We start from the raw sequence: 26,587 nt of genomic DNA, 5'->3' as shown, positions 1-26,587 counted from the left end.
CTATTTGTAGCTCTATTTTATGTTTTGATCTTTACGTTAATGAAAAGTATTAATTTCCAAAGGGGTGCAATATTGGGTTACCATAAAATACCCCTAAGCTGGTCATTTCATCTTGCTCATTTGAAGTTTATAATGTGTCCTAGCTGGGTTATAATACCATAATTGGAGTAGTAAGAACCTCTATTAGATTTAGATTTGGTCTTTATGCAAAATTTATGTTATTAAAATTCTGTAGGCAAAAGACATAATCATACAAGGAATTGAATAAGGCCATTAAGTCATTTTAATAAGCACTAGCTTACTTTCAAAGCCTCAACAATATTGGGCTGAGCATAGCAACCACTAGGCAGAGATATTAAAGAAAAAACAATCCAATCTTGAGGTTTTCAAGAATTTCTTAGCTATGGTTACTTGGACAGTGTTTACTAGAAGCTTAGTGCCTTGTGAAAGGGTCAGATAAACAAGGGGAATCAGCAGTTTGAGGGTCTTTCAACTTTTGGAAAGTGAATTCCAAGTCTGTTTGATATGATATTTCAAATGATCTGTGCAATTTCTTTTCAGCATAACAACAGTTATCCTCACTTGGTAAATTAGCCAAGTTCAATGGACTTTACATGTCCTTGTATACAACCATATCTAATATGCAAAAGAGCTTCCCTAATCTTTGTGTGTTAGTTTGCACATGATGTTCTCTTAAACTCCAGACACTGGCTTACCGTTATTATTCATCTACAACTTTTTATAAAACATTTTCTCTTCATTTAATAAAGGAAGTATGACAGTGTGATTGTGGCATATCTTGGTGGGAATATATGAAGGGATGTGTATGTGGTCCCTTTCAATAGGACACAGCAAATTACTGAAATTTAATTCAAACTTTTTATTATGCAATATAACATAAATAAAACACAGCTCACCTTAACAACACTGGAGGAATAAATGGGCAGGCACATACCCCCTGGAAAGGCAGTTCCTTGCGCGTGGGTATAGAGCCACTTCCCACTACACACAAGATGAGAACACACTCCTGAGGCTGAGATAGCAGTTTAATTAACACATAGATTGAACTGCAGTGACCCCCACAATGCTAGTGCCTTGCACACTGAAGTGCCTTTTTTTTTTCCTGGCAGTAAGGATGGCCTCCGTTGACATTAAGCTCATTTTAAACTTCCCAAAGTTCAAATTAACTTTGGGAAAGTTAATGCAATATGAAGTTGAAATCATTAAAAAAATGCCTTCTAAAAAAACCCCAAAATAGAGTCCTGCTCTATTTGATTTTAGTTTACCCTACACTCAGTTTTGGATAAAGTCACTTAAAAGAACAAAAATTAAATTGAAAATGTTCAGAGGTGAAAATGCAACACAGAGAATGGACCAGGACCATGATCAATTAGCTGTGGCTGAAAAACTTTAAAAATGTTTAAACAACCAAAAAGACTCAGAGAATTTGACAGTTATAATCGACCCTTTAAAACAGTTGTCATGTGGAAACAGGACTATCTCTAGATTACCTAAAATTTAGACACTGATGTGTATATGAAAGGGACCCAAATCTGGTATGCTTTTGAGAAGAACATTTAGAGCTGGAACACGTTAAAGAGAGCTCTTGTGGGCTGGAGAGCCATACCTGCAGTGTAACAGAAAGGACATAAATACAAGAAATGTGGTCAGGCTAGATGTCCCCTTTCAGTCTTCAAATTTTTTGATGGAAAAGATGTGCTCCACTTCTGTCTTTATAACTGAAATGTGCCCGTACCCACATTAAAGTGCAAGTATCTGACTATACATCTTGGAGGAGCTTGGTCTCCTTAGGCTCTGGAGACTTTAGGGGAACAGCAGCTGCGGAGATGAAGCACCCAAGAAAGCACAGTCCAGATGCTGATTTTGCTCATTGCCACTTGAAACCAAAAGTCAGGCCATGACAATGCCATACATAGTGCCTCATCACTACTGGATCTACGTGAATATACCTGGGAAGGTATGTAAGGAGCTCAACACCTAAGAATGCCCAAATACAATGCCCAGTTAGACATTTAGAGCACCCTCCACCCATCCTTTCTCTGTTTGTAGACATACTATCAGTAAGAGAAGTTACTGGTCAGAATAAGGGCCATCCATGGAAATAAAAGGTTTTTCACTTATACACATTTAAATAGTTTTAGATTAATTTACTAAGTATTTTAAAACACATGTCCAAGGAATAGGCATAAGGGCTAAATAAGTCCACTATGAAGGCTACAGCAATATTTTACTTTACCCCTTATAATTTTGGGCCATACCAGTTCATGAATAGCCAAGCCCAAGCTAGGTGCATGTTTCCCCTGGAAATACATGCTATGGACCAGTCCAAGTATGAAAATCAGAAATGGTAGTACTTGGGAGGACTGGTTCATGCTCATCATTCTGATGAAGGGCTGGACCTGAGGTCTGACTCCAGGCTTTGGAAACTTCACGGTTCTGAGTTCAAACTGAAAGCTAGCATTAAGGTAATGGTCAAAAGCACATTTGCAGACTATGTTCGCAGACCTTAAAGAAACACTGATGTTACAGGTAGATGGGGTAGGTAGACTGGGTATCTATGTTTTATGGCAGCTTTAAGGGCATCAGGGGAGATCCTAAAAGTCTCCATTGCTCCAAAGTGATTCTTCCATAATTTAGCATTCCTGATGCAGGACTATGTGCAACATAAGGTTGAAGTCAGTTTAGTTACACGTTATTTGTTATTTCCCTATAGGTTGAGTATTTTGAAGAGCAGATATTTTGAAAACCAAAAATGATTTTTAAAATAGCCCCTATTTTTAAAAGTTAATGATCTAAATATTCTAAATAAATTCAAACTTTTTCTCAGGAATATTTGAGCTGTGGAGGTTCTAATTCATCATGTTAGTGTTCTGCCATTTTGAGCACCCGTCACCAGATGGGCACTCCCTGCTGAAGGGAAATGTCCAGAGAACAAGGTTCCCTAGAACAGAAGGTTTCCCAGAAGCATTGATTTTGTGGGGAGAACTGGAATAGTATTGTGTGGAAGGCTGAAGGGAGTTAGGGTTAAAAGAGGAGGAGTAAAGTAAATGAATTCTAAAAGTTCTTTGCTTATCTAATGACACCTTCAACACTTCCCAGGAATATAAATATATCAGATTTTTCCTTCCTAGAATTTCCTTCCTATTATAAAGTTAGGTTATTAAAAGTTCATACAGAAACTTTCTGTGCAGCTGGACAGAACATTTCCTTCCTGTGCACTGTCCAAAAGAATCAATTGCCTTAAAAATTGCACTTTTGTTTTCTTTTTTAATATTCCTCCTAAGGTATGCAAGAAAATAGAGCAGTTACATACCTGAGTAATAAAGCATGATCAAAATCCTTCCTTTTTTTAAGGATCCTTTGTTGCCAAAATGAAAAACGCAATAAAGTAGTGTCTATGTTGGAATCTACTTTTATTTTATCTCCATTTGTCCATATCTCAAGGCCAACCAATGTAACACGAACATCCAGAGTTTTATAAATCTGGTCAAGAAAGAAATAATTTTCCACAAAGTCAAGTTACAGGAGGATCTTCACCATTACTATACCATTTTACATTTAAAAAGTACTTTTAATGTGTAAGGGACCTAAACAAAAAGTGCAGTTTCAACCTAAACAGTTGTATTGAAACTTTATGTGGCATGAATCACTCAGAACACCAGGCGAATTGCCACGGCCAACAAAGAAACTCAACTGAAAACATCTGATTCCCCTTGAACTATCATAAGCCTTCTAGGCACCAGACTCAGAATGTATTAAACTAAATAATGTAGTGAAGCTCTGAGATTACAAACTAAACTGAGAATGTGAATTGACTAATAGTAGCACACAGTGGAATGAACATTCTTTATTCAACTCTCTACTTCCAGATACTTAGTTCTGTGGCAGATTAGAAGCTGACACTGGCTTTCAAAAACCAATTGTTAGCTGCCATGTTTGTTTTCCATATTTGATTTTTTGGAACTACTCTGTTGCCTAAGGATCTTTTCATGGCTTGATCAAAGCAGGAAGAAACAGTTGTAGCTCATAAACCTTCTCACTTCTACTCCCATCTGCTTTTGTAAATGACTAGTTGAGGGATACTTGATGCCAGGAAAGAAAAAGACAGAGTTTAAGCAACTTTATATTATGAGGACATTGAAACAAAGAACTAGGCGTTATCTCAATTTTATATTCTGTGGCAGGTAGGTTGAAAGAAAGAATGAATGATAAACTAGGAACACTGAGTTAAGAACATAAAAGTAGAGGTTACTCATATAATATTAATAGAGAATGTAACTGGTTATTGAACACTTAATATAGCATTATAACAATAACTCTGTGTTAACTTTCCACTTGTTTTTACCTACATGATATGAATATATTGAATTCCATATGTCAGCATGATAGCCCAACAACAAGATCATTTCAGAACCATGAGAACTAGGTTCTTTTAAACCTGAGTGAAGTTAGACCTTCAGTTAAATCATCATTTCAAATCTGTGCTGGAGCCTGTGATATCCATTGCTTTTGGTCCTGGTCTTGTGGAATAAGCCTCATGAGTCAGGTCCCACAGAGGAAGAATTTTTTTTAACCTGGGCTCATCGGGCTCTCTACATTCATGAATGAACTTTAGGATTATAAAACTGGGTGTAAATGCAAATGGAAATATTTGTCATCCTATGAATGTGTTCTCTTCTAGTAAGAAAATAACCTATAAAATAAAGACACTTTTTTTGTGGGGGACAGACTGTTCAATGAGGTGACTACGGACAGACTCTCCAGCTAGATGAAGCTGGATCAGGGACAGAATGGAGATTGCTTCCCACAGATCCCCCAGAGGGTCTGACTCCTCACTGTGGGCAACACGGGTGATGAAGGCCAGTGAAAAACAATATGACAGAAAGGGTCAGGAAGTTGTAGGCAATGCCACTTTAAGTTGTTTGTGGTATGACCTCCTAATCTAAACTGAAAATCATATGAATTCACCTTTAACAGGAACCTAAACAACAAAACAAACAAGCAAAATATAACCAATGACACTGAAATAGAGAACAGGCTGACTGTAACCAGAGGTAAGAGGAGTGGGAATTCAGAGGAAAGGGGAAGGGTTTGCAGGAACAAGTATAAAGGACACATGGACAAAAACAAGGAGGGGTGGAAATGGGAGGGAGGCAGGGAGGGCTGGGGGATGGGCTGGGATGGAGTATAAGGCGGAAAACTGTACTTGAACAAGAATTAAAAAAAAATTTAAAGCTCAGCAAAGAGCAACAATTTTGTATTTATGCTTACTTTGGAGATGAAAACTCAAGGAAAGAGACTGAGTCTTACATTGGGATCAACATCAGGGTAATGATAAAGCCAATTAATAGATACAAGAAATAGCCCTGGCTGGTGTAGCTCAGTGAGCATGGGCTGGGAACCAAAGTGTTGCAGGTTCAATTCCCAGTCAGTGCACATGCCTGGGTTGCAGGCCACGGTCCCCAGCAACCACGCGCTGATGTTTCTCTCTCTCTCTTTCTCCCTCCCATCCCTCTCTAAAAATAAATAAATAAAATCTTTAAAAAAAAAGAGATACAAGAAATAGAAGGAAACAGAAATGACTCTGAGATATACTCATTCCACTCTGCATTGCTCCCACATTTTAGAAAAAGTCATAGGGAAGATTTTTAATTTCTGTAGACATAGATTTACTTTTAGGAGAGATTCTGCTTCTTTCTAAGATGTATGCAGTTGGAAAGAGTGCTGCTTTTACCTGACCCAAAGAAAAAGCCAGGAAATCTTCAAAATCCTATCTTTTGTTGAAACTGTGAGAGCTGGGGTAACGAGACAAACATGTAGCCTGAAATCTAAGGAAAGAATCCTTCAAAGAGAAGTGGTACTAGAGCATCTCCCAGTGGCAGAGAGTGAGAAAAAGAGATGCTTTGCACCGAATAGACAGATAAGAATCTGGCAAATATTTTTAAGGGATTGCTAAAAGGCAAATGAGGGATGGAATAAGACTGCAGGATCCACTGGGAGACAGACACAAGGAATCAAGCCCACACACACGCACACTCAAGGAATACATGGGGGAGTAGACTGGGGCTAGCCTTCCCTGGTGGTACAGGCCTGGAAGATGGGAGCAAGTTCTGCCTTGGGAACACCCCCCTTTTTTTTTAAACATTTGACTTATTTTTAGAAAGAGGGAAAGCAAGGGAGAAAGAGAGGGAGAGAAACATAGATATGTGAGAGAAACACGGATCAGTTGTGTCTCACACGCCCCTATCCAGGGTCCTGGCCCCCAACCCAGGCATGGGCCCTGACTGGAAATTGAACCTGCGACCTTTTGGTTTGCAGGCCAGCAGTCAATCCACTGAGCCACACCAGGTAGGGTGGGAACATTTTAAAATGTATCAAACTCTTCTTTCTTGAGAAACAAAAGCCTTAAGCTGCTATATGAAGTTCAGCAAACTTTTCTTTTATACCCAGAGCTCAAGTGATGACCTCTTGTGGCTGAAAGAAGGGGAAGGAAAAACACCTACCCCAAGAGAAGAGGGAATAAACTCTCACAAGGCCAGACCATTCGAGGTCTTCTACTGAGGGAGGAAGAACATGAATGTTGAGAAATATCCACCCAATGACCCATGGGCAGGACTTTCCTAAGGCCAAGGATAGATCAGGATAACAGGAAACACTTTGAGTCCCATAACTAGCCCAGCAACTACCAAATAAGAAACAAGAACAGACCACTACTGAAGAACAGACACATAGGTGAAAGAAGACCTTTTTTGAGCACTGGCCTGAGGTTGAAGTTGAAGCAGAAATTCTCTCTCCAGAAATTCAGGACCCACTCTAAGCCAGGGTAACATTACAGGAATCTGAAGCTCACGGTGCACTATAGGTAACAATAGCAACATCAAAACCTCAAACCAGTGTAATTGCTGACAAGATTGATTCAATCCTATTTGCTAATGGTATGGCAAAAAAAATGTAGTTTATAGTTCCAGGCATCAGTAATACTTCCTCTGTCCCTACTACCCTATACTCAACACCCAGTAACCAAGGTAATATTAAAGAGCACACAAAAAAAGTGAGGAAAAACAATCCCCTGTTTGAGAGATGAGTCAACAAAACTGGACTCAGAGACAACCCAAATGTTGAAACTGTCTGACTGGAAATATTAAATAACAATTATTAATATGTTAAAGCTCTAGTGGAAAATATGGATGTGGTAGGCAGAATTCTAACATAAAGGTATACAAAATATTCCAACTACTTGGAAATTAAGTAACACACACACACACATATAACCAAGGATCAAAGAGGAAGTCATAAGGGATATTAGAAATATTTTTAAATTGAACAAAAATTAAAAATAAAACCTCAAAATTTGTGGGAACTGGCTAAAGATCTTATGCTTACTACTTGACCCTGCATTCTTACTTCTTTGTCATTTACAAAAGAAAATAAAAATTTGTGTTTTCACATACATCTCTATGCACATGTTTAAAGGAAATCGTTATCATTATAGCAAAAGCCAGAAACTGATCAAATGTGCTTCAACTGGTGAATGAACCACCGCTGACCTAGGTGGAGCTGAACTAGGAGGTTACAGCACCTTCCTTTAGGTCTGGTAATGAAGTTCGTGACTTGGAAGAGGTCATCATAAAAAAAATGTACAATTCACAGCATTATTTTTAAGAAAGGTTATAGTTAATTATGTTTTAGACAAATTCATCACTTAGACATTTTACTAAAATATTTTCCTTAATTTCTCTGTCAAAATATGAAAAATAAATTATAGCTTGAAAACCTTTTTGCTATGCAAGGTTGTGGAGCAGTAATTTAAAATAGTGGATTTGACTTATGCATGAAGGGTGTTCAAATCTTTGTACATTGCTTTATTAATTTTTGTGATTAGTGACCAATATTCGAAATGCATTTAAAAGTTTAAGTATTAAATGTCATTTACTTAGAAAACAAAAACTCAGACCCATAGTTTATTTGTTGCTGTGAATTTTTCAATGAATTTTTTCTAATTAGTCTACTGGGTGAGTTTTTGTCTTTTGGGCTATCTCAGTGTCAGAACTACCACGAAAATTCAGCAATATATATCCTACAAGTTTCTTTCCACTTGTATCTTTAGCTCGATTTAAACCACATACACTCTTACCATGTTGACAAAATTGACCATTCCCCAAATTCGGTCCCTCAGTTTGTTGTGGGGATTATTATTCCTGCGATACTGAAAATATAAACATCAGATCGACATTTATTAATAATAGGAGTTGAATACAAACAGTAAAGTATGTCACCCATTATCAGATATTTTACAGAAAAAGTTCATTGGCATTCCTTCAGTCAGCTAAAAATCTGGGCAACTTAAGCAGAAATATATTTTTTATATAAAATAGGTACCACACTTTCAAAAGACACATTTCAACTTAGCAACTACTTTAAAACTTTTTTTAACTTTTTCCCCTTTCACATTACATTTTATTACACTACATGATTTATCAAACCAACTAATGTGTTTTTTAGAATTCACATTTATCATGATGATGAAACAAAACTCATTAAAGCTTCACAGCAACCATGATGCTGCGGGAAACAGCTACTTGATCAGCCCTTCTGTGTCCGTAGTGGTCACAAACTAAGGAACACAGAACCAAAGGGCCCCCGGAGGCAGAGCTGTGAGGAAAGGGGCTGTGGCCTGCCCTTGTGTCTGGGAAAAGACTAGGAAGGTAGCGGAGACTTTCCTGTCCCGCCTGTTCGGACTTCTGTTCGCTTCTTACAAAGGAGTTCTCTGTTTCTGCCTTCGGAGCTTGTTCTCAGCATTATAATTTAGACCTAATAAAATATACTTAACCATAACAGAAGGTATCCTTATACAAATGGTCAAGCTTCTTACCTAATACAAACACAAAGAAATATGCCTTTTCTGAATCCTGCAAGTATCCTCTAGTTACCAGTTCATTGCCGTTCTGTTACCTTAAATATCTCCACACCTCAAAGACACACCAGTAGAATCTCTTCAATTGTTATCTTCCACCGACTCCTCCACTCACTACTCATTGCTTCACTGTCATCATTCCATCGAAACTATTCTTGATAGACCCACAAATGTCCTCTTACTATCAATTCTGAACACACTTTCTTCATCTTCCTGGAATCCTGTTCACGTGTAATATTGACCATTTTCTCTTTCAAGAATGTTCTTATCATCTTGATTTCTATTATCATAAACACTTCTAGTGTCTCACTGTTCACAGGTTTCTCTTTTCCACCATCCCCTTAAAATCTAGATGACAAATATGTTTCACCCAGGATACCTGTTCATGAATGGGTAGGGCTGGCCTAAAACACACCTGAAATGGGTAGGTGAAAGGGGTTCTGAGGCTGTTCTAAGGACCACAGACATCGGGTACTTTATCAGTCATTGATTTTAGCCCATGGGGGTAAGGGAGAGGGATGGCTATGGGGTCTTGGCATTTTTATTTTCAAACCTTTATTGAAAGTTTAGTGTTCCCCAAGATCAGACATCTGTGCTCTGCCTTCTCTTTCAATTTGCTGACTCTGGATCTACACATTCATATCCTCAGTCTACTTAGCTGCATAAGACTCATCACTTTGCTTTCCTGATGTGTAAAACCTTCAACTTGTTTCCCGGAGCAGCCTTTGTTTTTCCTAGTCTATCTCACTGAGCTACACTCACTCTTAGTCTTTATTAATAAATTATTATTAAGAATAAAACTTACCTTACCATTCTTTTAAAAAATTAGTTAATATGTGTTCTTACCAACATGCTAATGTAAGCCTATCTATTGATAGGCTTACATTATCTATATCTATCTATTGATTAGTGCTTAGAACTTACTAATGCATTTTTTTTAAAAATTGTAAGTTAATTGTAACTTTTCCTATTTTTACACATGTAACAATGGTGTATCTTTCTTTTTAATTAACATAGACCTTATTTATTTTCTCTTTTAACATTTGCTAGGAATTTCAGTAAATAAGTTGAAAAACTCTATTACTGAACAGATAGATGTACCTGATTCCCAATTTTGTAGGAAAATCTTCAACATTTATTTATTAAGTTTAACATTTACACAGGATAAGATTTTGGTAAATATTCTTTATTGTCCTCCATTTCTTATTTGCTAAGAATTTTATTATGAATTTTGAAATATAGGTATGATACTTGAGATGATTACATGGTTTGTAATAATTGTATTACTATATACTTTCATTGTCATGCAGACTTTTTAATATGCACTGGGTGTGCAAATATTATTAGAATATTCGAAGTTGTGTTTATAAGTGAAATCAGCCTTATGACTTTACTTGTCTGGGTGTGTTACCAATGTCATTATAGATTGTCACAGTAGTCACCCTTTAGGAAATTACTCTTCTAGATATCCACACCCTTAGGTAGCTCTCTCTAACACTAATTCTAGGCTTGATCATATGGCTGGCAAGTGAGACATTAATAAATGTAATGCAATCAGAAGCTTGAAAAGCTCTTGTACATAGAAGCCTGGCCTCTGTCTTGATGTTTTGATGCTCAGCTATGAAAAGCACAGGCCAGCTTACTGGAGACAGGTGACCAACTGAAACCTGATTTTTTAGGAAGATTGTCACATTGTAGTAGGTAACTAATGTGAAGATTATAGTAACTTTATAAAATGTGTGAAGAATATTTTCTCTTTTCCTATTCTTCAAAAAAGTTTATAAAAGATAGAGTTATCTGTTATAACAAATTTCAGCCAAATTTGTCTTTAAACTCATCTGAGCCATGTCTTTATTCATTAGTAGATTGTGGGCTGCTCATTTAATTTTATAAATTTGTTATAATCTTTGTGGGGTTTCCTATTCCTTCTCAAGTCAGTGAAGTAACATTAAACAACATGCTGCTGCTCATAAATTTATTGGCTCAATGTTGTACATTTTTTAAATGACATGTAATCTCTACTATGTTTACAGTTATGTTTTCCTTTTATTCCTAATTTTACTTGTACTTCTATTTTTTCTTAATAAATATTGTCAGAAGTTCCTCTATTTCATTAATCTTTTCAAGAGATTACCATTTGGTTTGCTGATCTACTCAATTGTTTCTTTTTGGTTGCGTGTTTTATTAATTTTGTTCATTGTCAAAATTATTTTCTTTTTTCTGTAATTTTTTAATGTATTCTGTTTCATTTTCTAACTTCTCCAGTTTGACTCTTAGTTCACTAAATTTCTTTCTTTAATTTTTGATTTTATCTATTTATTTTTAGAGAGGGAAGGGAGGGAGAATGAGAGAGAGAGAAACATCAATGTGCAGTTGCTGGGGGCCATGGCCTGCAACCCAGGCATGTGCCCTGACTGGGAATGGAACCTGCGACACTTTGGCTCACAGCCCGTGCTCAATCCACTGAGCTATGCCAGCCAGGGCTTAATTTCTTTTTTTAATACAAATGTTTATTCTCAAATATCATTCTAAATACTGCTTGCCACATGCATCTAATAAATTTTATCTATAGTAAATATTTTTGTTGCAATAAAGTTGGATAAATCAGGATAATTTCAGATTTAATTTTTAGTCAATTAATATTTGAACATATATTTTGCTTTTAGTTTGCAAACCAATGATTTTTTAGTGGATTCATGCAACAATTTTTGTTATAGTTTCCAAATTGGTTCTAGTTTTTTAAAAAGTAATCTGTGCCCTGGCTGGCGTAGCTCAGTGGATTGAGCATGGGCTGCGAACCAAAGTGTCGCAGGTTCGATTCCCAGTCAGGGCACATGCCTGGGTTGCAGGCCATGGCCCCCAACAACTGCACATTGATGTTTTTCTCTCTCTCTCTATCTTCCTCCCTTCCCTTTCTAAAAAATAAATAAATAAAATCTTAAAAAGAAATAAAAAAATAAAAATAAAAAAGTAATCTTTATAGTATCTATACCTTCATATTTCTTTGTACTTTCTTTGTGGCCAACTGTCATTTTAATTTCTGAAAATGTTTTATTTGCATGTGAAAATAATATATGTTGTCTATTTTGGGATAAAATAGTTATAGGGTATTTTATCAAATGATTAAATAAAATCTATATTTATATGGTTCAAATCTTTTCCATTTCTGTTTATCTTTTTCTTGCTTGACCTAAAATTTTCTGTTAGATGGCAGTTAAAAACCCTTATTTTTCTATAATCTCTCATTTTTTATTGTATATCTTTTTAGAGTAAGACGTTAGGTGTATGATCTGAAATATCATTAGATGATTTAAAGTTCTCAGACAGTTTATTTTGTTTATTTTCCTTTCCATTATGTTGGTTGACTCTTCCTCATGTGGTTAGTTTGACCTAGGATTATAAAAATGTCCTTTAAAAGCATATTTGATTTGGACTCTAGCAGTTTACCAAGTTTCTGATCAGTTTTTATGTTGAGACCTTGGCTTGGCATTTTTGCTTTGGAAGAAAAATATAATACCACACCATGCATGACACAGACCTAGGATTTTTGCTTTCCCCTTGCATATCTACTCCCCTTTGCCGCAAATGGACAGAGCACTTCCTTCCTTTTTGCATTTTTAGTGCACGGAGCTTTTCTAGTTCCCTTTCAGGGATGCGCCAGCCCTTCATGGCTCTGGGTATCATGCACTATATTCTATATATTGTGGGTCACCAAGCCTTTGAATTTTATTTACTACTCTAATGAAGATCTTCCTCATTTTTAGCACTTGGGGATTCCCTGTTTTACTTTTTTTAAGCTCAACTGCAGACTATGAATATAGTTTTATTTTTCTTTATATGTTGTTCAGCATTTTCATATGTTTATAATGCGGAAAGTTCTGTTATTTTGGTTCAGTTTGCTGTACTGACAAAGGACCTAATCATCTCTTAAACAAATATGTCAGGAAACTAAAAACAGAACTTTGAGCCCAGAATGAAATTCTGATTAAAATATTTTTTTCTTGGTTAGAATCACAACTCTAGTTTTAGAAGGATGAGTGAAGAAGCAGATGTTCATCTGGAAACTTACCACATTATCATCAGCAACAACGAACAGTTCAACATAGTTTTCCTTATGCGTGTTCTGGTAATGTACAAAAGTATTAATGAAGTCTAGTTAATGTTTCTTATCTTAACATTTTAAGTTACCATTAATAACATAAGAAATGTTATTTTTTTGACACAGGAAGATGAGGTATAGATGTATACTTAATAATCTTAGGAAGTTATCTAAATAGAACTTATTATATTATTAAAACATGTGTCCTTGTAACAAACCTGAACCAACATTCCATGTTTGATTATTCTTTCTTTCTTGGTTTAGTCTTTCAAATAAGTTATAAATAAAAAATTATAAATCTAGTTTTCAATGCTTAGGTTTTTTCTTCATTTACAAAATAAATGCTTACAAAGCAAGCTCTTGTAAAAGAAAAAAATCACCCATCTGTAATAGCTCAGAACTAACACAAAGCTAAGTTTAGCCTACAGTCTGGCTAATAGGACTGATTGTTTTCCATTTACCCTCCCTCCTCTCTCCAAATGGCCTCTATTGCAGTAGTCTCAATGACAAGCAAACATGTATAAAAGTTGCTAATTTTAGATCTTTTATAAAAAAATATGAAGGAATTCTAAATTTTCAGCTTTTGGTGTCATGTACTGAAGTACATACATATTCTTTGACTATAAAACAGGGACATATTGTTCAAAGATCAATTCATTTTTCATTAAATTTATTGAGATGGCATTGGTTCATATGGTCATATAGGTTTCAGGTATACATGTCTGTGATGCATAATCTGTATATTGCATTGTGTAACCACCACCCAAAGTCAAATCAACTTCCATCACCACATATTTGGAGACTACATAATCACTTATTGATTGATTCATTCAATTGGAGAACAGCTATTAGGCATCTAGTATGTTTCAGACACTGTCTGGACTATGATATGTGAAGAAGATGAACACTCTTGGATCTTAAAGACTAGTATCCAGGGGGGATTTAAAGAGATACAAGCTGATTACAGAGAAAAACCTAAAATACAGAGAACACTTTGTGCAATCATCCCACTAGAAATTGAACCTATTATTACTCTTAATTGTCCTTAACATTTATAACACTTGACCCAATGAAAGGGAGAGAGCCTGGCCTATCAACTCCCCAATAATGTCAGAGAGACAAGAGCAGACAATATCTAGGATAGGTTTCAAGACATTATAAATTTCATTCTTCCCAGCCATTTACTGCCCTAATGCTGTGTACCTAGATATACATTCATAGATATTACCCTTCCTTGAATTCAATGGGACAAACTGAAATTTACTGTACAGAACTATCACTTTCTATATAGATAACAAATACAAATTTTGACATTTCAGATTTCAAACAATTAAGAGTTCAGCTCAGGTAGAATGTATACTTCATTAACTGAGGTCATAATTTTCCTCTTGAGATCATAAAAGAAGAGAGGAAAAGGTAATTTGAAAGTAAAGTACTCACTTCCATTTGGGAGTCTTCCATGGACTTGGTGTTATTGTTTGGAACAGTTGTCCTGCTGAAATTGAGCTCTTTACAAGAATAATTGGAGGCATACTGCATCTTTGCGTTATATTTGAACACCAAATGTTCTCCCTCATCTGAGTATTTCACTGGTTCAATGAGATACCTTTGGTCATGTACCCTGAAGAATCCCCTGTGGAAATTGAAAATACAATGTATAGTTAAGACTTTTTACTACTACGTTACTACATAAAACTACTCTATCCCATTTTTATTGATGTTGCCTTTTAAGAAAGGGGAAGAAGTTTAAGAGCAGAAACTCATGAGCAGGCAGCCAGGTGTTCTAAGTGATGAAGATATGAAATAATGTACAGTCTTTGATTGAATTACTAAGTTTTTGTAAAAGTCAGCTCATTTGGATTTTTCAGATGTTTGACACCCCAATATCTACTTTGAAGTTTCAGGTAGAATAGCAGTTCCCACCTGCACTTGTAGATCCCTGGCAAGTCTCGGATTTCTTTCAAAAAATACTGTGAATTTTTATGTCCACCATGCATTAATTACAGAGTATATACTCTACAAGTACTATTATGTGGTAATTTTGTTATTAAAGGGTTCTCATGCTTGAAAATACCAGGAACTACTCAAGTCAAGTCCTCATCACAGGAGACAGAAGTTTCTTGTTTTTCTACCCACTACCTCTCCACATCTTCCTCCTTTGTCCTGGAGCCAAAGATCTATAGGGAACTTCTGTAGGCTGTACTTCTGATGTTTTACTTCCTAGACATTGAAAACACTGTGAAGTGCTGTAGTGTGGCGGGGATTCACAGAACTAGAAGTCAGGAGGCCTGGTTTGGACTAAATTCCACCACTAGCAAATAGAATGTTCTGGAGCGAGTCTTTGATTTCAGTGTCCTGATCTATAACAGATTTCCAGCAGGCTTCCCACTCTGAATCTCTTGATCACATACTGAAAAACTTTCATTGCTTTGAGCTGGAGTTAGACATCTTTTGTCAAAGGTGAACATAGACAGTGGGCTGAAGTGGAACTCATGCTGAAAATATACAGTAGCTTTTCTTGATTAGCTTTTCTATTTACCACATGGTTAAAAAGAAAGGTGAGAAGTCAATTTCTTTAAAAATCCATAAGAAAACTCAAAGAAAATGGAAAGTGTGCATTACCTGAGACCATGGCATGTGCTGATACTGGCAGCAGAATCATGTTCATGTATAATGGATCCTTGGTAAAAACAGTGATCCTAAAATATGTGGAGAGGCTATTAACATAAGTACATTTACTGGTATATGAATAAAATATCTACATACTATATGTTCCCAATATGTCACACTTCATTTTCACAAATTACATTTATATTCATCCATGCATTCATTCAATGCATTCTTTCACTTGAAAATTTTGAAACTACTTTAGAATCTTTTTACTTTAATTGCATGATTACTTTCTGAAATATTACTACTTTAATCCTTCCTAAAATGTCAACCAAACTACTCTCCTGTGCTATTATAGCTTTTCCCCAGTTGAGTTGCCTATGATCGTTAAAATTAGGTCTCATTCTTCAACTAGGTTCCCTTATGACTTTCTGTCCTGATTCTCTGCTTCAACAGAGTTGGTATCTTTATCACTCCCTACTTGGTCTCTGCCCATGGTGATTCCATCAAGTAATAACTCTCTCCATCATTTCCATCTGTTCAACTCCCACCTACATGTAACATTTCTCCATGGTCCTCCAGGGATCCCAGACCAACCACCACCCCCTACATGAAAGAATGTTCTCCAATTTTCTTTCTGTTCTATTTTACAAAGATTGCATGATGACTTAGATTTCATAGTTAACAGTTGCCTCAAATAGAGAAAATATGTTTTAAAAGTATACTTTTTGTAAGAGAGATAAGATTTTCCCTGGTCAGAAGGCCAGAGAGGGCATGTTCTGGAAAAGTGAATAAAATTATAAAAATAAAGCCCATATCCTCTGAAATAACACTAATGATAAATAAACACAGATTTGTTAGGAGAATGAAGGTGAGGCCTCCGTATTGGTGCACCAGGTGGATGGGGCAAGGGGATGTGACTCTCTTAAGGGTTGATTAGATGAAAGGTTTAAAATTGTTTCATTTATTTAGGTTTTGTCCATTTCACTTGACTGCAATTTCATCAGGGCTCCTTAAGCTCCTTTGGTGTCCTACTTTACCTTTTGGGGTCCATAGAAGTCAGTTTGGGAAAGAAAAATATGTTAGTAGTCATCTCTTTGCTCATTAGGCAGTGATCACTCTCTTCTAGAGTTCAAAGGGCCATAGTTCCTATTCTAGGATCATCCAGTGACAATTGTCAATGTAGGATTCATTTCTGATGTAACACTCTCTGAAGCCAGAATCGGGTTACAAATCACATGAGGAAATGACAGTTTCAGAGAAGAGGCATAGGGAGGTTCTATAAGATACCGTGATGTGAGGGTGTCTGGTGATTTCTTCTCCTTTTGCCGAGTAGTGTGTTTCACTGTAATTTGAGGCTAGGAACTCCCTGGAAAAGAGGAGAGAGAGGTACTGAGATTTACTCATTTTAAAAGGTTAATAGATAAAAACATTATGTGAGCAAGAAGTCTCTGGGCTGTTTTCAAATCTCAGGAAATGTTAGGATAAAAACAGATAAGCAAAATCAATCTCACTCACATGAAAAACCTTTCTACCTAGATTTCACGGTTTGGTAAAAGACTGTAGAGGAGACAGAAAAAGATACTGGCAGTTTTAGCAAGGTGACACCTTGAGAACCTAGGGAAAATATTATCGTAGTAAAAATCCCTTGCCTTAAGAATCAAAATTCATGCAAAAATCTCATTAGAGACTATAAAAGTCACAAGAGAGGAGAAAATGTCAGCATCTTTTGTCAGAAGAAATAAAAATTCTGTTTACCCGTATAACAGTGGGAAAATATAATGGTGGGAAATTGTAACCCACCCCTCCATTCTTTTGACCTTGTTTCTGTGAATGCCGACTCTGAATAATATATAGCTTATAGATGAATGGCGTGTTTCTGTAAGAATCCTAGGAACTAACTTCAGAAGCTACACACTCCAACCTTCAGGCATCCCAGCTCTGAGAGATTTGCTGACCTTCAACCGTGGGGCCAGCATGACAAACCAGGATGACACATACCGGGACCATTGCTTGTGTTATCAGAATGGACGGTGCTCAGCTGCATGTAGAGAATGTCTCACCCCCTCTCTTGATCTCTTTGTTCTGTTCCCCTCTCCTTCCTTATAAAACCTGCCTCCACTGAGAGGGGGAGATGGGCTTTGAGACATGAGTCCCCATCTTCCAGGTGGCTGGCACCTGAAAATAAACCACTTGCTCTTACATCAGCACCTGCCTCTTGAGTATTGGCTTGCGTAGTGACAGGCAGCCAGACTTGCATTTGGTTATACCCCTGATTTCAAATTTACAAAAACTGGCCTTCAAGAATGACGAAAAAAATAAAGGCTATTTCAAATAAAATTTGTGTAGTTCACTTTTATAGAAGTTTAGATAACACAGGTATGTGCATTTGTCAAAATTTAGTGAATGTATACTTCAGATTTGTGCATTTCATTATAAAGATTTTTACATCAAAAGAAAAAACTGTTAAATACTAAACTCTAATGATATACTTGTTATTTAGGGGAAAGTATATTAATGTGTGCAATATAATTTGAAATGCATAAAAATAATGGAGGATAGATGGCTGAATGGAGAGACAAGGAATTCTGATATAAAATAAGCATAATAAAACAATGGGCATATGTGTACATGTCTATATTGATGGGATTATGGGTCTATGTTTATATTACTGGGTATATAAATGTTCACTATAAATTTCTTTAACTTCGTATATGCATAAACAGAACTTGGTTTGATATCTATTTTACATAGCTTTGAAGTTACTTTAAAAGCCATGGTTTTCAAATTTCTTTTGTTTCATTGATTCACAAAGCAGTGATGCATTAACTCTCTTCTTAGAGCATGTGGACCTCAGAGTACTCCAGTGCCCTGCGTAGGGTGTGATATATGAGTTAGAGAATGATGTCCACAATGGGGGGCTGTTGAAGTGAGGTGAGTTTACATCTGAAGGGTACGAATTCAGATTACATACAGACAACAGTGACTTGAGAAATTAACTTCACTGGTAGTTTTTACGAAAACTGTAACACTATACACTAATAAATCTGTTATTGAATCATGATAGCACTTACCTTGATTTTAAAAGGTGAAGTATAAAGATTTTTTTATGTAGACTTATTTCATACAACAATTCATCTTCATAAGTTTCCTGAAAAACAATATCCATCAAGTGACTTAAACATGTGCTGCTCTAGTGTGGGCTCAGGGTGGGTAACGGGGTGAAAGCCTGGGTGGACTACTGCTGAATAGACTATCTTTTCAGGCAAAGTGATAGATACGGATAAAGCTGGATTTGTAAGGGAGCTAATATATGCTGGATTTTGCTTTCAAATTATTTTAATTAAATTGTTTTTTTTTCTAGTTAAAAAATAAAATAGTGAAAAAATTATACTGTCCCCTTATCCAGAGATATGTTATTACATGTTCTTACAGTTTCAACCCCTGATAAATCTCTGCTTATGTATTTTGAACAACTTTGTGTATACCGTTCTACAGCCTACTTTTTCACATACAAGTAAACCACAGCCAGGGCCATTTTCCGATCCCAACAAGTATTCTTTTATGGTCTGAACTTTACGGCTGACAATGGAATTTATTTAATCTACATTTAGATCAGAAATTTGATTTGGGCTATACACTAGAGTTTGACAGAATTTCATTGTCAGGAACACAAGAAAAGTGTAAAGCTTTTGGTAAATACCACCACATTGCCCTGAAGAACAAAAGTGTAAATTTAGAATTTCACTAGAAATTTATAGTGGCTCTTCCTTCTTTGTCTTAAATGTTATCATTAATAAAATAACATTGTGATAAACCACTAACTTTGATGAAAATTAGAATTGACATTTTCTTTTGTTATTCATATATTCATATATGAATTTCTAATTTATGTCTTTTCACCATTTTCTTTTCTAGCATCGTATTTCTTTATGATTAACAAGAATTCTTTATAACTTAAGAATTCACAGTTATTGGCCATATATCCTACATATTTCTTTAGTTTAGTGTTCATTCATTTATTCAAGCACTGTTATTTCAGCCACAGTGACCATAGGGAAGATACAATGGTGCACAAGTTGGAGGTTACTGCCCTCGTGGAAGCTGCAGCTTGGCAAAAAATAAAATCAAACAAGTGTAATTGAGTGTTGTAAGTATCATAATAGAACAGTCACAGAGACTGCGCTGGGGTTATTGGAAGGAGGAGCCAGGGACAAAGAACAGCAAATGCAAAGGTCTTGGGGTAGAAAGGAGCTTGACATGTCTGAGGAACGGAGAGAAGTTCAATGTTGCTGGAAAGTCAAAGGTGAGTAGAAATGAAAAATGAAAAGATAGAAAGGAGCCAAATCTTGTACAGCCTAGTAAGTCACCTAAGAGGATTTAGACCTTATCTTAACAGCAAATGGAAGCAAAAGGTTTTGGCAGAATAACTCAGTAGATACAATATTTTAGATACTTCCTTATTATAGGTCATGGATCAGCAGAAATAATGACTGTAGGCAGGAGAAGCATGTAAAGACTATGGACAGAATATGGTTCATTTGGGTAGGGAAGTGGCAGCAACAATAAGGAAGGGTTGATAATTCTGAAGGATATTTATAAGATAGAATCTATAAGGCTAGGAGATTGTTTTAATGGGGTAGGCAGCAGATAGGAGTCAAGAATTACTTCAGATTTCTGGTTTGTTTAATTAGAGAGAGACAGCTTTGAGGGGGGAGAAGGGAGTTTTGCATTTGCTACATGTGAAGTGTGCATCAGTTAGGGCTTTTTTGATCACAAGTTTCACATAAAATTAGTACCTTATTATAAAGATGCAGTAGTCACAGTGGGCAGGCAAGAAACAGATGTTCAATTAAATAAGGGTAGACTCCTGTTTTACAACATGACGACCTTTCTGTGTGGATGTGTAGCTGTGTGTCTGCGTCTCTGCGTGTAACAGGATGGGATATCAGGACTTGCTGAAATTTGACTGTTTGAATATGATTTTTATGTTATCTGATATTGAGGAACTATTTTTATAAGGGTGAATGTGATAAAATTATTTTTAATCTTGTCACTAATAATATTTTAATAAACAGAATATTTAACTTTATTTTTTATTTCTGGATTTTATTTATTTTAACTTAATTTTTAAATGTATTTTTGTTTTATTTTATTCTTTATCTTTTAATCTTCACCTGAGGACATGTTTATTGATTTTAGAGAGAAGGGAAGGAGGGAGGTAGAGGGAGAAAGAGAGAAACATCAATTGATTGCCTCCTGTATGCTTCATGACCAGGGATCCAACCTGCAACCTAGAGATGTGCCCTGACCAGGAATCGAACTCACAGCTTTTTGGTGTATGAGATGATGCTCCAACCAACTGAGTCGCCCAGTCAGGGCAAGTTTATTTTTATTTTAGAATCATTTTAAGCTTAGAGAAAAGTTGGAAAGACAATACAGAGAATTCTTCTGTAACACAAAACTCAGGTCTCCATATTGTTAATATCTTATCCTCTTGATGAACCAAGATTGATATTGCACCTAAAGTCTACACTTAGCCAGATTTCCTTAGTTATTGTCTAATGTCCTTTTACTGCATTAGGATTTCATCAAGAATGCCACCTGACATTTAACTGTCATGTCTCCTTACACTCCTCTAGACTATGACAGTTTCTCAGACTTTCTTTATTTTTGATGACTTTGACTGTTTGGAAGAGTACTGGTCAGCTATTCTGTAGGCTGTCCCTCAGTTTAGGATTTTATGATTTTTTTTTCATTCTTGGAATGGGGTTAGGGAGATTTGGGAGAAAACAAAATAAAGTGCCATTTTCATCACATCATAGCAAGAGTACATGCCAGCAACATGACATCATTGGCGAGGTTTGCCTTGCTTTACTGCCCAAGGTGGCACTTGACAGCTTTTCCCACTGTCAAGGTGGACCTTTGCCCTTTCTTGTTCTGCTCTTCAAAAGGCAATCAGTGTGGACAGCCTCTGCTTACAGGGTGAGGAGTCACGCTCAACCTCCTAGGGAGGGAAATACTTACCACAACTTTCTGATTCTTCTGTATGGGATATTTATCTATCCCAGCCCCTATTTATTTACTTACTAATTATTTATACCAATATAGTGTCATGGATATTAATTTATACTTGATCTTATCATCCAAATCTATGTTATTTGTTTTGTTTTTCTCATTGTTTCTTCTTTGGCCATTCGGAGCTATCTCAGTTGGTTCCTGGGTTCTTTTAATATCCTCCTCTCATTGTGGGTTTGGATTTTTGTTTGTTTGTTTGAGAACTTCCTTACTTTCTTGTACTACAAGGTGCTCCATACCCATCTTGTGTTTTTCCTGCCTGGGGTCAGGCTCACCTTGTACACTCATTACAGGACGTTTCACTCAGTCTTGATTAGTCTTAAGATAAAGGTGCCAGAAGAGCCCACCAGCTTTGACACAGTGGGTGGTGGAACGCTGGTGTTTACCCCTTAACTGAGTACCAACATTCAACCAGCAAAAAGTTCAAGAAGGTGAGGAAAAAACTGGAGTTTAAGACAAATCTGTTTGTAACGAGGTTATTAGACAAAATGTTTAGATGTGATTTCCAAATGGCAGCAGATAGAGAGTTGTTTTCCATCATCTCAAGCCATGGCAAAGAGGCCTCAGTAGCACCATCGGGAGAGTTGAAAGGTGACTTATTTACCACTGAGAAACCTGATGAGTGGAAGCCTGGAAGGCTGGCTCCTCTGACAGTGGCAGGGACAAAAGCCAATGCACTGGGAAAGTTTAGCCCTCCCAAGGTGTGTTGGTGCAAAGTGACAATATTCTGTGGGCCAAATTAAAAACCCAAGGCTCCAAATGCAGTCATTTACAATAGTCTTTTACCATAGTGGAGATTGAAAATAACTCCATTTTAAAGTTTGCACCCCATGATGTGTGTTACATCTTTTCTACATAAATAAACATCAATTACTGTTGAAAATAAAATTATAACTGTTTTTCATTTTAACACCTGAATAAACACCAATTGGCCAAGGAGGCCTTGTTGTGCCTGTGAAAGTTGTCTAACTTTGCTGCAGAATCTGTAAGGCAAATAAGCCTGCATGTCAGATCACTGGAAAGCAAACGCCCAGAGGTCACAGTGCACAAGGAGTCAGCTCAGAACAAGTGAGGTCGCCTTCCATTCGTGTGGAAAGCTGTTAGTGGAACACCTCACATAAACTGGAAAATGTTTAATGGCACCCCTAAAACCCAAACTTCACTCCTTTTTATTTCCAAATCTGTCAAGGGGCTGCTTCCTCTCATCCTCCACCTGCGACCCAGCCACCCACCCAAGCACACATTCTAAGCTGAGTGTGAGTCCTGAGAAAAATTGAGACTCTTTTACTGATTGCTTCTAATCAGAAACAGAGGTGGCTTTCCACATGCCTGTGAAAGCCATACACCTTATTCATTATTTCACAATCTATACCTGTACATCATCATCATGGGTGTGCCAAACATCTCGCTTCTGTATAACGGGGAGCCTTTTAGGATAAACCAGTTCTTGACCTTGAGCTCGGAGGATTGCCTTTTCTGAGAAGAAGCATAGGGGAAAATACATGGGGCATTAATATTCACCACAGGGACTGGATAACAGAGTCACTCTTATAAGAGTTCAGTTGCTCCCAATTAGCAGCCATGTACAATATCACTTTAAAAGAGCACCCCCACTCTACGGGGAAGGAAATACAGACAGATGTTTCCATAGCAGGCAAATACAAGTAAAATTGGAAAGGAGGCAAAGAAGTCAGCGTCTTCCATCTTTTCATCTCGTTCTCAGTTCTCACCTTCTTCTCCTCACAGAGAGGACTGTTTCAATATAAGCTGCTTTTTACCTCCCAGGGACAGTTGCATTTGAAGTCTGCACTCCAGTAGCTGAATAGCAGGCTTCCCTGGTTAAAGGGATTTTTGGTGCTTCTCAATCAGGGCTAAATATAACGCACACATTTCCCACCACATCGGGGTCACCTGTGAGCTGAGCCCCGCTCACTGCATTTCACTGCAGAGCCATATAGAAGAGGGAGTGTGGGAGTGTGGACTCTGCTCTTATGTAAATCGAGGTTTTGCCAGTTTATTAGCAGTATGGCCACGAGTAACAATCTCATCCCTCTAATCTGTCGACATGAGTCTCAGTTTCCTTTTCTGGAAAGCAGAGGTCATGACATAAAATTTTGAGCAGGCTACTGTACAAAGCAGCTCATGGCAGCACAGTGGCTGCCGCACCACAGATGCTCAGGACACCCCTGCCTCCTTCCCACGGTACCTCGGAGCGTTTGGGGGCACCGAATCACAGAACCACAAGGGGAGCCCTGATCTGGTCCCCATCCTGTGCTGTGTTCTCTGCAAAATCAGCAACAGATAGTAATGTTTTTATCAATTACAATTTAAACTTTGTGATGAAAGAGACATTCTCTCCTAACATAATAAGATTAAGACATACCTGTGATGTGAGAAGTGAGTAGAATCATGAAAAATAAACTCCCAAGAAGCATTCTGAATGATTCTGGTTGAAGAGGGTGTGTGGGCTTGAGACCAAGTGCTCACAGTTCTTTGTCCCTGCTTCCACAGTGAGGATGAAGGGCCCACCAGGCAGGTCGGCAGTTTTGATCCTGCTCAAGGAAGTGTTCTTGGGTCATGTTGCACAATTCATGAGATGCTTAAGGTTAAAGCCTGGAGGGTGGACATCATGTACTAATTAGAGCGATTGCCATGCTCGTGGCAGTAATGGTGGTGGTGGTGCAGGTAGGCTGGGCGGGGACCTCTACTTGACTCCTACTGTAAGTATGATTGATTCCCAGTGCACTAAAGGTTCAAAAATGAGAGAAAAAATCATATATGCCTTAGAAAAAGTGATCAAAGAATGTTTATATAAACATTGGTTGAAAAAGACACTTCTATGCAAAATGCCACATGTAGAACCTGTAAAGGAGAATTTGATAAAATAAACTAGATAAAAGTATTGACATCTTTTATTTTCTAGCTAAATAAAGCTCTGGGCCATGATTACAACTGCCATTAGAGTGCTGGATGAAGCACAAGACGGTAACCCTTATTTCACCCCCACTCAGATGAAAGAACCCAGACAGCATTAGGGCAACCAAAAAAAAAAAGAGAAAGATAAAAAATAGCTGTATTATTTTTTCTTTCCAGTTGAGATGTAATTGGTATACAGCACTATTTAGGGTGTGCAGTGTAATGATTTAACTTACTTACACTGTGAAACAATGCTAATAAGTTTAGTTAATATCCATTATCTCCTGGAGTTACCAAAAAAGAAAAAGAAAAAATATTTGTGTTAAGAACTCTTAAGATCTACTCCTTAACAACTTTCCTATATATCATACAGCAGTGTTCACCACAGCATCATGCTGTACATCATGCCCTAGTACTCATTTATCTTAGAACTGTGCCTTTTGACCACCAACCAAGCTCACTTATGGAAGCTTATTAATGATATAAAACTCAAATTAATTCAAATTAAAATATGAACAAAAACTCTAGAAATATATGAAACATATATAATAAAAGTTGAGGGGAAAGGTCCTTATATCCTTATAATATAGAAGTCTTTCAAATCAAACCCGAAAAAGTAAACATTAATGGTAAATGTACAAAGGACCTGTACAAACTTCCCTATCCATTTGTTTTCTTGCTGTATTAGAATAGATGTCCCTTTGCCAATACAACCCTTTATTTGTGTTTTGGATTTTATCCCCACCAGTAGCTCACATTACTGATTATCCCCCTAGTGCTCCCCAAAACTGAACCAATCTCTACCTGACTTTATTTAAATAACCTTTTAATTGATCTTATTCTATTTTTTTCTAGTCTGTCACAATTTATTATCTATACATCATCTAGGATGATCTCACTAATACACATCACATTATGTGTTTCTTCTTCTCAAGCATTTTCAGCAGCTTCCCTTTTCAGAGTAGCAGCTGAAGAACCACCACGGCCTCCAGGACCTACATGAAATAGCCTGATGTTCTCTGGCTTCTCCTCTTGCTGCTCTCCTCTCTGAATCTAATCCTGTCACTGTGTACCTTGCTGTTTATTGGACATGCCAAGAACCTTTTGCTTCAAGTGTCTTTGCTTACTGTTTCTTTTGCCTGGGATACTCTCCTTTCAGACACATGTCCTGCTTTTTTCCTGTCTTCAGGTCCCTACTCAAATGTCATTATGTCAGTGAGGTCTTCTTCAAAAATCCTATGCAAAATAGACATGCTTACTTCTGCCCTGTACCTCTAAGCCCTTCATTGTCTTGCATTAGATGCCATCTGGAATGCTATATATTTACGTGTGTGTGTGTATGTATATATATAGTGTGTGTGTGTGTGTGTGTGTGTGTGTGTATCCTCCCTTGAGGACATTTTTTTCATTGCTTTTAGAAAGAAAGGAAGGGAGAGAAGAAGGGAAAGAGAGAAACATCAATGGAAGAAAGAAGCATCAATCAATTGCCTTTCTGTATCTGCCAGACTGGGTAACTAACCTGCCTGGACCAGGGATCGAACCCATAACCTTGCGGTTACAGGATGACACTCCAGCCAACTGAGCCACATGGGTCAGGGCTATGTATTTATACTTTAATTGCTTGCCTCTCCTTCTAGAAATGTAGCTTCATAAATGCAGGAATTTTTGTCTATTTTGTTCACTGCCTGGAACAACAGGTTGCAGTACATTTAAGAGCTTGGAAAGATAACTGGTAATAGTAAGCACCTAAGAAAAAGAAACTATAATTATTTTAGCTTTTAATTATTGGGAGGTTAGATAGTACAGTCAATAGGAGGACACCTTCAGATGCAGCCCACCTGGGTGCAGGTCCCACCCAGCACTGACAGTGCCCCCCCCCGCCACGCCCCGCCATGGGCCTGGATGACTCCCACTCTCCCTCTGCCTCAGTTTTCTCACCTTCTGAAATC

The 26,587-nt window shown here is 37.1% G+C and overlaps 1 protein-coding gene across 1 annotated transcript in view; it reads right to left on the bottom strand.

Annotated features, from left to right (window-relative positions):
- Positions 1–26,587, bottom strand: part of ADAM7 (ADAM metallopeptidase domain 7) — a 57,895-nt gene that overhangs the window by 21,848 nt on the left and 9,460 nt on the right. The window contains exons 3-11 of the mRNA XM_028521380.1: positions 23,095–23,198; positions 18,719–18,795; positions 16,935–17,013; positions 15,657–15,733; positions 14,475–14,667; positions 13,005–13,058; positions 8,156–8,227; positions 3,335–3,504; positions 918–1,002 (exon numbers count right to left, since the gene is read on the bottom strand). Coding sequence (XP_028377181.1) covers positions 918–1,002; positions 3,335–3,504; positions 8,156–8,227; positions 13,005–13,058; positions 14,475–14,667; positions 15,657–15,733; positions 16,935–17,013; positions 18,719–18,795; positions 23,095–23,198 — 911 coding nt within the window. The remainder of the gene's footprint in view (positions 1–917; positions 1,003–3,334; positions 3,505–8,155; positions 8,228–13,004; positions 13,059–14,474; positions 14,668–15,656; positions 15,734–16,934; positions 17,014–18,718; positions 18,796–23,094; positions 23,199–26,587) is intronic.

Source organism: Phyllostomus discolor, chromosome 8 (genome assembly GCF_004126475.2).
Source record: "Phyllostomus discolor isolate MPI-MPIP mPhyDis1 chromosome 8, mPhyDis1.pri.v3, whole genome shotgun sequence".
In the NCBI taxonomy this organism is placed as follows: Eukaryota; Metazoa; Chordata; class Mammalia; order Chiroptera; family Phyllostomidae; genus Phyllostomus; species Phyllostomus discolor.
This window is presented reverse-complemented; position numbering and strand designations above follow the sequence as displayed.